Here is a 13,864-nt window from a genome sequence, read left to right as displayed (position 1 = left end):
TACAGAAGTGTTCACAGCATTCATCACAGTCCCCAAATGGAAATAACTCAGATGTCCATCAACTGATGAACAGATAAAATGTGGTGTATCCATACAAAGGAGTATTATACAGCTGGAAAAAGGAACGAAGGACTGATCCATGCTACAACATGAAAGAACCTTGAAGCCATGTTAATGAAAGAAGACAGTCACAAAAGGCCACGTATTGTAGGATTCCATTTATATGAAATGTCCAGAATAGGCAAAGCCAGATACAGAAAGTAGATTTGTGGTTGTCAGGGGCCGGGAAGGGGGTGATTCATAGGCAATGGGGAGTGGCCGCTCAGATGTATGGGGTTTCTTTCTGGGGTGATAAAATGCTCCAGAGTTAAGTGTGCTGATAGTTGCACAACTCTGAATATACTAAAAACCATTGACTCATGCATTTTCAGTGAGTGACTTGTATGGTATGTGAATTAGAGCTCGATAAAGAGGAAAAATGGGGATGAAAAAACATATCAGAGTGAGTCTTCAAATGCCATACACAGAGGCAAAACTCTTTGTTGAATTTAGTCACAACTTCAACCAGGAGTTGGGTAAACATACATATGCTTAGAGAGCGACCATTATGTGGTTAGGGAGTAGGGAAAAAAAAAAACAAAACCTTTATTATAATTGGAACCAGATAAACAAAGCACTCTTATTGGCCAACTCTCAGGATAGGGGAAGAGCCTTGTTACACAAACCCACTCCCCATCCCCGACCAACTTTTATTTATTTTTATTCTCTTCCTTTCCCTTTGTGTTTTGATAGCTGAAGTAGTGTGCTTTTAGTGCAAGACTGAGGCCGAAGGGAGCCCAGCTGGTTACTAGGAAAATTTGCATCGACTTTCGTCTCTCTGGGTTGTCACTGGAGGAAGCCAGGAACGCGCGTTTGGACACAGCATATGAGGAAGTCTAGCCCACCTCGTCCTCTACAGCTTGCTGCCCTTAGTCTGAAAGTTGGAGAGAGAAACCTAGTGAAATTGTGTCTCCTATTTTTCCAATACGTCGCTCGGATTCTTCATGTCAGATCCAACTAGTATTTATATGTAAAAAGCCTGGGTCAGGGACCTAAATTCATGAAGTGATTTAGCCTCTACAGATTAATTCACATCAAAGAATGCATTTCTGCTATACCGACCGTTTCACAGTTCAGCTGGAATCCAATTCCCCCTGGGAGCCCGCCATTTTTTTTGTGGGGCAGGGACCTAAAATACTTAGCTGATTATTAATATTATTAATATTTTGAAGAGTTGGGAAACTCTCACGACCTGGAGAACCCACTGGCCACGGGACACACAATTATCCTTAACACTTCCCTTTCGTTACGCTGACCTATTTAGTTTGTTAATTAACCAGTGAGTCACCCCTAGTTCTATGATAAGGTGGTCAAGGTTCCAAGACTGTTGCCACCACTGCTGCTTTCTATTTCGTTTTTTAAAAAGATGTTTACAATGTTTATATAGGCAGGCAGATCCCATAAATATGATACCACTCTCGTCCATAGATGTGGTGGCACGGAGTCATCAGTAACTCGGGTCCAGGCTTTCCACAGAACGTCTCTTGTACTTGGCGTTTCTTCTCCATGCTTGTTCTTATCTAGGGGGTTAGGGTCTCTGAGCTAGATTACTGTAAATCGGTTCCCATATTTCCATCCCTCTCCGCCTCAAAAACATCTGACAGCAACGCAAAGGATTAAACACCTAAAAGTAACATTTAATCAAGTGATCTCTCTGTCTAAATGCCTTTGCCTGGCTGCCCCATGTTTAGCGAGTAAAGTCCAAACACGATTAGCCTGCCATTCAAGGCCTTCCGCCACCTAGGGCCAAGTTTTCATTCTAGATTTATGTCATCTGCCACTCTCTTGGACAAAACTCATCTCCTTGCCATCCCCTGAACTTCTGCTAATTCATTTCGTGCCTTTGCACGCCCTCTTCCTCCTGCCTGGGATACCCGCGCATTTTTGAAAGCCTGTTCAGAATGCCCTTCCGTCCACGAAACCATCCCTGAACACTACAATCCAGTGACCTCTCATTCCTTGGAGGTGATACAAGTTATGGACAGTGGCCTTCACCTGGCGATGCTCCCAGACAATTGTTCTTGGCTTATGTTGTCAATTCTTGCATCATGTTTAATTTTGTGTCCATCTTGCCTTCACTACGTTGCAAGCTCCTTGAACACAGAGGTCACTTATTATACTTGACCAAAATGTACCCACGGTACATAACACTGTGCTGGGGGGCACGGAGGGACTAGTTATCGACTAAAGAGCACTCCAGTTTCCCCGGGATGCTTCATTCTCAGGTAGCAGCAACTGGTCTAGGTGATGGCTCCTTACACATCCAAACCACACCTAATCACTTCAAAGGTGAAATGAACTCTACAGGGTTACTCCAAGGTATTAAGGAATTACAAACTGCTTCTGAAATACTTCTGAATCCCCTGTGAAAATACAAAATTAAACCTTCAATAAATAATGTCATGCTCCCCTAAAAGCTTCAAGATGACATGTAAAGAAAAATGGCAAGCCAGGAGCATCATCTCTAAGATGTCTTGGTCACAAAGCATTAAAAAAGCCAAGTCTCCATGTGATTCATTTAGACTTCAGTGTCTTTTTTTTTTTTTTTCTCTCTGAAAAACTGGCTAAACTCTATAAGGAAAATACGTCTCGAACTTAAAGTTTACACGAAAGGCAGCCAAAATTATACAGATAATTCAAGCTAAAAAAAAAAAGTTCTTGGGGCGCCTGGGTGGCTCAGTTGGTTAAGCGACTGCCTTCGGCTCAGGTCATGATCTTGGAGTCCCCGGATCGAGTCCCGCATCGGGCTCCCTGCTCAGCAGGGAGTCTGCTTCTCCCTCTGGCCTTCCTCCCTCTCATGCTCTCTCTCTCATTCTCTCTCTCTCAAATAAATAAATAAAAAAAAAAATCTTAAAAAAAAAAAAAAGTTCTTTACACCTCGGCGGCTCCTGAATGATGTAGGTAGTCTGAGAGGTCTTCATAGTTAGAAATGGAATCCCTAGCTAGCAGTCGCCAGATCTGCAGTGGGTACGTCCCCTGAACCCCCCAAATGCTGCAACCAGCCACTTCTCTCAAGGTACTTGTTAATCTTGTACACAGAAAAGAAAAATGGTCATTACGTAAATACCTCCCTGATTCTGCTACTTTGAAAGCTCTGAAGTTGCATAGGATGTACTGACTGTAAATTCTCGGAACTATTTTATTTGGCCTTCTGGATAGCCCCAGAAAGCTCTGGGAACAAACCAATGCCACTTCCCAGGGAGAGCTAGGTCACATATGAATCCCTTGCCCTGGAAGGCAGAGAGAGACCAACTTGATCACCTGGCATCACTGGCTCAAAACTTGAAGGAGCAGTAAGTTTGGTATTTCTGTGTATTGCCTTTCCTTGTGAAATCCTCCTTTTAAAATGACCCTTTTGTTTCCTTTAGCCTCGCCTTGACTACTAGCAGGCAGGAGTTCAGACTACCTCCCCAATTTGGAATATCCGTGTTTTATGCAAATTTGATCCTTTTTTTTTTCTCTCCAAGGATCAGTATGATCATGAATTGAGCTTCCTGTCAAGAAAAATGCTAAGTTCAAAGTATTATTTCCTTCACTTCTAATTACAAATAAGTTTTACCTTTTATTGTGTTCCATTATACAATTTTACACAGTACCATTATTATCTGAAGCAATAATTAAGCAAATTGAATTAATGTTTTTGAGCTCTACTTTTCCGTATATAGATTTACCTAAAAAAGTACAAACCAAGCACAGTGGTGCAATTTTCCAGGCACTTTCAAGTTGCTTAAATATTTACAAATATGTAAGCACCCTGTTTGAAAGCATGAAAATTTTGGTGTCAGGAAGAAACACTCCATGTATATCAAATCTTTAAATTTTAACATTTGCACAGCTCCGATTATTCCTGAGAAAGGTCAGTCTCGTTGTCACTTTGCATCTGCATGTCCTCAGATTTCAGCAGTGTATCTTGGGGAACCATAACCTCTGTCGCTCGATGTACCACTAATTGCACAAAATACATGTAATGTGTTGCTCATCCAGGGGGAATGGATCGTGTCTTCTTGTAGTATCTAAAACAAAGAAAAAAAAACCTGCATGTTTATCATGAAGCAAAATAGCCGCTGTCAAAAAAGTATGTGTATATGAAATTACAGGCATATTTCAATTTGTCACCGACACGTAGCTATTTAAAATGACATAAAACAGAAAGAGCAAAGAATAACATTACCGACTTAAGTCTTCAAAGCTGTATTACAAAGGCAGCATAGCAAAAAAGCAGAAAAGATCTGGTTACTCAATAAGAAAAACAAAAGATTGTAAAATGCAAAATTCAAGAAAAAGGGAGAGGCAATGCAATCTTTAAAAAAATTTTTTTTTAAACGAACGATCATAACAGTGGTTCTTGGAATCACCAGTGGGGCTTTTCAAACACACAGATACCCATGTTCCTTCCCTAGAGACTTGGAAAATATTCTTAAATAAAGTCACAAGTACATATTTCTATTCTAAAGACCCACTAGAACTATATAAGCTAATTGATACAGAAGGCTTTTCATGGAAATGAAGAACTTCACACATAAAACATGTAAATTTTATATCCCATAAGTATATAAACATATATATTCATATTGGTATAGATATTTTTAAAACTTTCCATTTTGTGTGATCAAATATGCTTGATTAGATGGAAGAAAAGAAGGGGTGCCTGACTGGCCCAGTTGGGAGAGTATGTGACTCTTGGTCTTGGGGTCGTAAGTTCAAGCCCCACATTGGGTGTGGAGCCTACTTTAAAAAAAAAAAAAAATGGAAGAAAAGAATACCATACACATCACATCCAACCTCTTTACTGTATGATCCCAGCTTAGATCTCAAGCTTTCAATACTTGGTTCTCAAGTTAGCTTTGAAACTTCAGTATTAAGCCCACAAACTGGTCTACGGTGATAGTAATGAGTCATATCATTTGTGTTGCTACAAATTAGGTCTTATACAAAGTCCGTAATAGAGAAATTTCCTCTTAAAAAATCGTAACTCATGACACGAATCTGGAAGCCAAGCAGAGGTTTAAGAGATGACTAATTGTTTATCCACACCTGTCAGATGTGACAAGACAATAGGGGACTCATTGTGTAGAAAACAAAACATACCAGACCCTACAGTGGCCACCACTAACTCTATCTAATTAAGAAATCTGCAATTCATCATTTTAAGATAATATAAATCCCCTCTTATTTTTTTAAAGATTTTATTTATTTAAGTCTCCTTTTAAAAGTCAAAAGCTTGAAGAAGTTTTACAAAGAACTGTGTATTTTGGTATACTATAACAGACTACATTGAAGAGGGTGAAGAATATCCAGGCCATATATCTTTTGTCAAGTAATCATTTATGGGGCACAAGAGAATAATTTATATTGCACTCTACAGCTATATTTTACCTTATTTTGTATTATTTTCTTTTCCTTTGGGAAATAACATATCTCAAAGTGTAGGACTGAAAAAAGGCTCTCTTTTGTGAGAATCTAATAGGAAACGTTAAATTATAAAAATTCACTATAAAGTCAACAGTTAGGGCACACCTAAATACGATGCATTATGACGGGACAGCATGCATAAATATAAACCAATAGAAACTTAAGATTTTTCAATAAAACAAGACGAAATCAAAGAGGGAGACAAGCCAAAAGAGACTCTTAACCACAGGAAACAAACCGAGGGTTGCTGGAGGGGGAGGGGGGTGGGGGACTGGGGTAAATGGGGTGATGGGCATTAAGGAGGGCACATGATGTAATGAGCACTGGGTATGATATGCAACTGAATCACGGACCTCTACCTCTGAAACCAATAATGAACTATATGTTAATTATAATAATGAACTATATGTTAATTAATTGAATGTAAATAAAATTAAATTAAATTTAAAAAAGAAACTAAGATTTTTCTTGGTTACCTATCTATATATAATATCAAGGGTCTAAAATACTGGTCTCTCCAACTCAATAAAATAGCCACAGTTTATGGGAATCAAATGAGAGAGACAGGTGGGAAGTGGGACAGCAGATTTGCAAAATCCATACTTCGGGGGAGAGGGGAAGAACATTATAAAATGACTGCTGTAAGTATCTTGATCACTGTAATAACAGTAAATTGAATAATTTGTTTTCCATTTGAGTACTTTAGAGTTTAAGGCTACGTCATGCAGTTGCATGCAAATGGAATAATTGCAGCGCACTACACATTGGCTTAAAACAACGTCTGTCGTTGTCGTATTTTTGTGAAGGAGTTTTTGCTGATTTTCTAGGGATTTTGAAGAATAGAAACGCATACACTGGACAGCTCCTAGGAACAAATTACATCATCTACTTGCATCAGAGCAGTGATGGCACAGAAAGGTATATGGCTCTCCACTACCCATGGGCTGAGCTCGAGACACAGGGAACAAAGGAAGTGGAATGATTTCCTACCTTCCTAGTCCTGATCACCTGGCTGCCTTGGGAAGGAGACAAAAAAGGATCTCTGAACACTGAACAGCAGAGGGATGCCTTGGAATAGTTTGTACTCCTTCCTAAATGGGCTAATAGAAGTAGAGATGGCAAAAAGGAGATCTAGAACACTGATTCCGGACTCCTCGGGCCAACGAGATTCCCAGACATGGAGAACGGGCGGGTAGGAGAGTGGGGGGTAAGCAGTCTCACTGATCAAATGGGATGATGAAGGTCTGGCTGGCTGACTTCTTCAGGCTGAGAAGATGACAATGGTTGGAAAATGAGACTCCTGGTCATTCAGCGCAACCTTGTGCTAACTAACTAAATTTCCCACAGCAAGCAATTGCTGAAATGCAGCTACCAGGACAGAGAAGGTTCTTGAACGAGCTTTAAGAATGTGTTCTCTAAAGGGTTGTAGTTATCCTTGTCTCTCGGAAGAAAGCCTTGCTTTCTTCAAAATTCAGGGTTTGAAGAGTTTCTGAAGCAAGTATTTATCTCATTGGCTGTTTTCATTAGTAAGGAAATGAAGCTTAATAGGCTCAGTCGCTGAGGGACTAGACCATTGTGCTGGGACTTTTACAAACGTGTTGAAGACACTAAAATACTTGAGTGACAATCCATGTGTAGAGTGGTCAGGACTCCAGCATAAAAATGAAGTTTACCAGGATAACCCAGGAGTACTCGGGTTGAAGACAAACAGGTGTATAAAAGTCCCCGGAGGTGCCTGGGGACTGGGGGCTGGCTCAGGCGTATGAAAGTCCTAACTACCTGATTGTGACATAATGTGGCTGTCAGTGGTGAGCAGGTCTTGGCTTCCATATTTTTCAGGTTGTGGCTTTACTAAGTTAGCTGCAATTGTCATGAACACTACTCAGTCATAGATGAAAATGCCAAGACATTTCTCCAATTTTGGAAGCCCCTCAGTGTCTCACCTAAACGATAGAATCTATAGCTTCTTACAGCCAAGATAGAGATATTCTTTTAGGGATTTGGCTCCTGTGCCAATCATCTCACTTCTTTAGGACCCTTCTTGAGAGACTCTTACCCATGTCTCCAGTAGATCAATTTAGATTGGCTCAGCTAGTTACTTCTAATAGCACTGCGGCCTAAAGAACAAAATGGGCTTATTACTGATAATTGCTTTAGCAATTGCTTCAGATAATTATTCCAAATTCGATTTGCATTATATCATTTAAACGATTAAAGATAATAGCAGCAAACTTGAAAACACAGACGGAGTAATTTCAAGGTAATGCATTTCGAACGAACAGACTTGGCTAAGTAACACTTCAGGGGCCCCAGATCATGTTTTCATTTTCAACTACCCTAATACTTGCCTGCTCATGGATAATGTCAGACAATTCTTTCACCATGTCTCTGAAATTTGACTTGAGCCCTTCATGGTACTCAATTTGATCCTCTTTAATTAGCCGCTCATTTAGTTCAAGTGCCATGCTGCATGCCTGTATGAACTTCCTGTGGAAAAAGAGCAAAGATAAGGGTTTCATCATTTATTCCTAGAAAGTCTCACTGACCACCAATTGGATATTCACTTTAACCGCGGCTTGCCTAGAGGGAAGACTGGAATCCTGTATTTTCTCACTGTGTCTTTGCTAATGCCACTTCCTAAGTCCGAAATACCTTTCCTTTCTTTCTCACCTTTTCCCTCTGGTTTCTCACCTCCTTTAAAACCTGGCTCAAAACATCGACCTTCTAGAAAGACTATTTGCTCAGCCACATGATATCAAATCAGCTAAAGTTGTGCTGATGTTAATTTGCACCTGTAGATAATGAGTTATGCATTCGAACATAATTTATTTGGGGCTACTATGTACCCAGTACGGGGCTGGGTGTTATAGATAGGAATTATCTGCCCTGGGCTGGGAGTGGGGACATAGATGGGGCGGGGAGTGGAATGGGTGAAATTGGTGGAGGGGATTAAGAGGTACAGACTTCTTGTTATAAATAAGTCACAGAGAGTTGATGACTTATTGTAAGAGCATTTGTCCATCATTCATGCGTTTGCGTGTGATGTCCATAATTAGAGCGTAGGTCTTAGGGGACAAAGTACCTCATTGCCCCATTTGGTTTGCATCCCTGTCATAGCAACTAGTAGAATCTTTCTGCACACACCAGGCATTAATAAATATTGGTGAATGAGTGACTGCTGGTTACTCTGCAGCCTGGAACAGTTGCTAACACACAGACAGGAAAAGTAAATGAAGTCGGGAGCAAACGAGTGGATGAGTTATCATCTTCCCTCTTAGCCTATTTTACTCAACGGTCTCTCTTCTGAATGTGAACTTTTTTTATATATATTAAACAGATTGTTTTCTAATGCAAGACTGTTCAGACATGCCTTAGCTTACAGGGATGCTCCCTCGAGCCACGGGATCATGTGCCCTGGACCAGCAGAATCCCAAGTGAAAGTAAGAACCCAGGACAGGGGGGCAAGCCTATACAACCCTTCCAGTTCGACTTTTATTCCCACCCTAAATGGTTTGAAATGCTGTAAGATGGAGTCGATCAGGCAAAGGAGGAAAGCACATAAGGAATGTAGGCTTCCATTTGTGCTGCGCTAAACAAAGCAATTAGGTAAATTGGCATATTTCATTGTTAATGTCCTGCAGCCAGAAAGAGATTGCGCATTTCCTCGCTACTTAAAGTACTGTTGGCAGGGCACTTAAAATATTGTAAAAGGGAACGGAGAATGTCTTTTTTGGAGGGATGTTATTAAGTGAATATTTTGGTTTCTCTAAAGAAGAAAATGGGAGTAAAAGGATAGAGGTCTAAAGGGAAAAGGACACAGCACTTACCTAAACATGTCTTTCAACTCATTTACTTTCTTAGGTGGATACTTGCTAGCTTGGCTATCATTTAAGAAAGCCCTTGCGTATGCTAATGGACCAGCATTTACCTAAAGTACAAAGGGGGAAAAATGAGAGAGTTGTTAGAATGTAATCAAAAAGTAATTTCTGCCTTTCTCTTTTTATTTTTATTATTTTTTTAAGATTTCATTTTTTTAAAGTAACCTCTACTCCCAACGTGGGGCTCAAACTCACAACCCTGAGATCAAGACTTGCAAGAGGCGCCCCTGCATCATCTCTAGAAAAACCCAAACAAACCCTAGGGCCCCTGGGTGGCTCAGTCGGTTAAGCGTCTGCCTTCAGCTCCGGTCATGATCCCAGGGTCCTGGGATCGAGCCCCGTGTCCAGGCTCCCTGCTCAGCGGGAAGTCTGCTTCTCCCTCTCCTTCCTGCTCGTGATCTCTCTCACTATCTCTCTCTCAAATAAATAAAATATTTTAAAAAAATAATTTTTTTAAAAAACCCTAAATACATTAAAAATCTCTACCCGAGGACCATATTTACTATTCTTACTAGAAGTTTACTTGAAAAACAATGACTAAAGCAAATAATCTGCAAAGATGGTATTCAAACAAGTTACTTAATGAATTTTAGCTATGGAAGTACAGAGCGTGGCTACTGTCTCAGGGGTTTATGTTAAAGTCTTCTGCCATAATGCAAAATTGATGGACACGTCTGAGCCTAATTTCTTTCAGTTCACCGAGAACAGTGCTCAAGCAGATTACACAATTGCAATTCATGCTTGCTCCGTGCCCTTACGAAAGCAAGAACATCAGGGACCGTTCAGGACCCCTTCAGCAACCAAATACCTGCACTGAGACGCAGCCCTGCAATTTCAGCTGGAGCTGAATCATGTCCACGTCAGCAGAAGAGCAAAGTTTTTTCAGCTCTGCCGTTTTATCTTTGATTTCATCAGTAGCAACATCGATGGGCTTTAAATTAATCTGCTGCTCATAGTTTATAGGGATCCTCTTCTTCACATATGGAAAGGAGTTGGAAGCTGTTAAAAGGTTCACACTGATTTGTTATCTTGGAAAAAAATCATTCGTGCAAACAGCCAAATCAAAGGAAAAGCTCCACTCTGCTTAATTGCCCCCATCATGCATTCTCTAGAAAACACCCTAGGGTACCAGAAAGCACCTTATTAGTTCAGGATTGAGGGGAAAATTCTCTTTATGGGACACCCTGGAGCAATCAGTCACGAATTACATATGGGGTGACTATGGTATATAATGTTGCCGTGTTTGTGCAAGCTCGTGGGTAAATAGCAGAACAACGCAGGATTAAAACTGCAGCTTACGTCTTCCTGCTTGCCACCTGCTACTTGTGTATATCAAAAAGAACCAAGCCAAACAGAAGGTTATCATGCAAAGTCCTACTTACTCGTCAAGATTGTGCGGCGTTTGCATTGTTCTTCTACGCAACCTTGCTTTTTGCCGGATAATGTATAAGGAGCTTCAAAAACAAATCTGCTGATATTATGGTTTCTTTCAAACTCGGTCTTTCTTTCTGTGAGTTCTTTGTCATCAAAGTAGGGCTTCACGTAAGTGACTTGGATATGAGCATATTTTGGATCGAGCTCTTTGGCATTCACCTATAAAGTAAGAAAGTTTTGGGTTTTATTCAGTGGAAGAGAAGAGGGGGAACAGGTAAGCCATTAACTCCCTTGAGATCAACTGAGGAACGTTGCCATTATGATTGTGTTCCCAGCTGAATGCACACCCAGAGGGGAGCTTTTTTCTTTTTTTAAGGATCGTGTCCTTCTGATTATAAAGAAGTTACAGAAACCTATTCGGAAATTATAGGAATGGGGGAAGAAAACACAAATCGCAATCCTACCACTCGGCAAGGACCATTATTCACATTTTCACATATTTCCTTCCAATCTTTTCTCTAGGCACATATTATTTACAAAGCTGAGGTCATACTAAACACTGTTGTATAATCTGATTCTTTAAAAATATATTTAAAAGGTTAACTGTACATTTGAATTCTACCTCGATAAAAACATATTATGGAGAGGATTCTGAGAAGGTGGTAGAGCACCAGAAATCTACCTTCCTACCTAGCCAACATTTACACTGGCAGAATCTGTCTGATCTGTTTTGGCACTCTGGTGTCTACTGAAAGCTTGCAACTTGCAGGGGAAGACTGGGACAGAAAATTGCAGGTAATTTTGATTCCGGTCGGTTTCATCTCTTGGCGCAATGGCAGCTACTCTTATCCTACCCCTCAGCCCCATGGCAGGCAGCTGTGCACATGTTCCTGGAACAGCTTGCAGGAGCCAGGATGGGCAAGAAGGATCCTGTCTTCCAAATACTGGGGATCTGTGCTCCGACTGCTGTTTCTGACCATAGAGGTACAAAGAGGCTGTAGCCATTTTTTTTAAACTTTCTAAAAAAAAAGACTTTATTTATTTATTTGACAGAGGGAGAAAGAGAGAGAGAGCACAAGCGGGGGGGGGGGGGCGGCAGGCAGAGCAGGTGGCGGGGGGAAGCAGGCTCCCCACTGAGCAAAGAGCCCCATGCAAGGCTCGATCCCAGGATCTGGGATCATGACCCAAGCTGAAGGCAGATCAGATGCTTAACTGACTGAGTCACCCAGGTGCCCCTGCTGTGGCCATTTCTGTTGTACCTCCCTGCCCCTGGCTGAAGTGACTTCCAGGGGACTTAAAAGATCTCTCCCCTTTCTTTTTCTTTTTCCCCTCTTGGGAGCCAGACACTGAAGTCAAGGACACTCAAAAGCAACAGTATATAGGAAGGAAATTGGAAACTCACCATGCATGCCCAGGGGAAGGAGCGGGTTCAGAAAAGACCTGAGAAGACCCTAAATTTATACCTCAGGCTGATCCATGGCACAGAGACAGACTATGATAATTAAAAACAAAACCCAGCAAATCCTGGGAAAGGGGGAGAATCTGATTTCTAGAATGACCACAGTATCAGATTGAAATGTCCAGTTTTCAACAACAATAAAAAATCACAAGGCATATAAAGAAACAGGAAAGCATGGCACATTCAAAGGAGAAAAACAACCCAATGGAAACTTGCCCCCCCAAAAGACCTGATAGTAGACCTACCAGAAAAAGACTTTAAAACAACTCTCTTGATCAAAGAACTAAAGGGAGATGTGGAGAAAGTCAAGAAAACAATGTATGGACAAATGTCAGTATCAACGAAGGGGTAGAAAACCTAAAAAGAAACCAAACAAATTTTTGGAGCTGAAAAATATAAGTAAAATGAAAATTCACTAGAGGGATTCAAAGGCAGATTTGAACGGACAGAAGTAATAGGGAACTCGAAATATAACAATCATGTGGAACATCACCCAGTGGACCAACATGCACATTATAGGAGTCCCTGAAAGGAGAAGAGATGGAGAGGGGCAGAGATAATATTTGAAGAAATAATGGGTGAAAACTTCCCAAATTTGAGAAAAGGCATGACTATAAACGTCCAAGAAGACCAAAAGATTCTAAGTAGGGTAAGTCAAAGAGACCCACACTCAACCACATTAAAATCAAACTGTCAAAAGTCAAAGACAAAAGAGAATTTTGAAAGAATCAAGAGAGAAGTGACTCATCACATGTAATAATTTTGTTTTCTACATAAGAGACTAAATGTATTAAAAATTATTAGCTTATTTTTTTGGACACACAATGTATAAAGATGTAGTTCTACAACATCAAGAACTGAAAGTGGTAGGGATGGGACTGTTAAAGAAGCAGATGTTTTGTATGTTATTGAAGTTGGACAGGTATAAATTCAAATTAGAGGGTTATAACTTTAGGATGTTAAATATAATCCCCACGAAAACCACAAAAATAGAGTTGAAGAATACAGTCAAAAGGAAATGGAAACAAATTTAACTATTCCACTATAAAAATTAATTAAACAGAAAGAAAACAGTAATGCAAAAAATGAGAGACAAAAGAGCTCTAAGGCACATAAGAAAACAAATAGCAGAATAAAAGAAGTCTCTCCTTATCAGTAATTACTTGAAATGTGAATGGATTAAAGGGTAATCAAAAGAGATTTGTAGAATGGATAAAAAATTATGATCCAACTATATGCAGTCTACAAGAGATTTATTTTAGATCCAAAGACACACATGGGCTGAAAATGAAAAACAGAAAAAGATATTCCATGCATATAGTAACCAAAGAGAGCAGGGGTGGATATACTAATATTGAACAAAATAGACTTAAAAGTTTTAACAGGTCACAACAGACAAAAAAGGACACTGTATATTGATAAAAGATGCAGTACACAGCAAGAAGATAAAACAATCATAAACATCTACACACCCAGTAACAGACCATCAAACTATATAAAGCAGGGGTGCCTGGGTGGCTCAGTCGTTAAGCGTCTGCCTTCAGCTCAGTTCATGATCCCAGGGTCCTGGGATCGAGCCCCGCATCTGGCTCCCTGCTCCGCGGGAAGCCTGCTTCTCCCTCTCCCACTCCCCCTGCTTGTG

At 40.4% G+C, this 13,864-nt stretch overlaps 1 protein-coding gene across 5 annotated transcripts in view; it reads right to left on the bottom strand.

Annotated features, from left to right (window-relative positions):
* Positions 1-3,641: 3,641 nt before the first annotated feature.
* The window catches only part of DOCK11 (dedicator of cytokinesis 11), a 186,686-nt gene continuing 176,463 nt past the window's right edge, over positions 3,642-13,864 (bottom strand). For 3 of the 5 annotated variants that reach the window (XM_035007699.1, XM_035007720.1, XM_035007690.1), the window contains 5 exons: positions 10,772-10,982; positions 10,198-10,388; positions 9,339-9,439; positions 7,860-7,998; positions 3,731-4,112 (listed from right to left, as the gene is read on the bottom strand). In XM_035007699.1, coding sequence (XP_034863590.1) covers positions 3,990-4,112; positions 7,860-7,998; positions 9,339-9,439; positions 10,198-10,388; positions 10,772-10,982 — 765 coding nt within the window. In that variant the 3' untranslated portion in view covers positions 3,731-3,989. Of the gene's footprint in view, positions 4,113-7,567; positions 7,629-7,859; positions 7,999-9,338; positions 9,440-10,197; positions 10,389-10,771; positions 10,983-13,864 lie in introns of all 5 variants that reach the window. The other 2 variants (XM_035007708.1, XM_035007682.1) reach the window with 2 other exon arrangements.

This window comes from Mirounga leonina, unplaced genomic scaffold (assembly GCF_011800145.1).
Source record: "Mirounga leonina isolate KUSES-001 unplaced genomic scaffold, KU_Mleo_1.0 Mir_101664, whole genome shotgun sequence".
Classification (NCBI taxonomy): Eukaryota; Metazoa; Chordata; class Mammalia; order Carnivora; family Phocidae; genus Mirounga; species Mirounga leonina.
The sequence above is the reverse complement of the archived record's forward strand: the minus strand, read 5'-3'. Positions and strand labels throughout refer to the sequence as shown.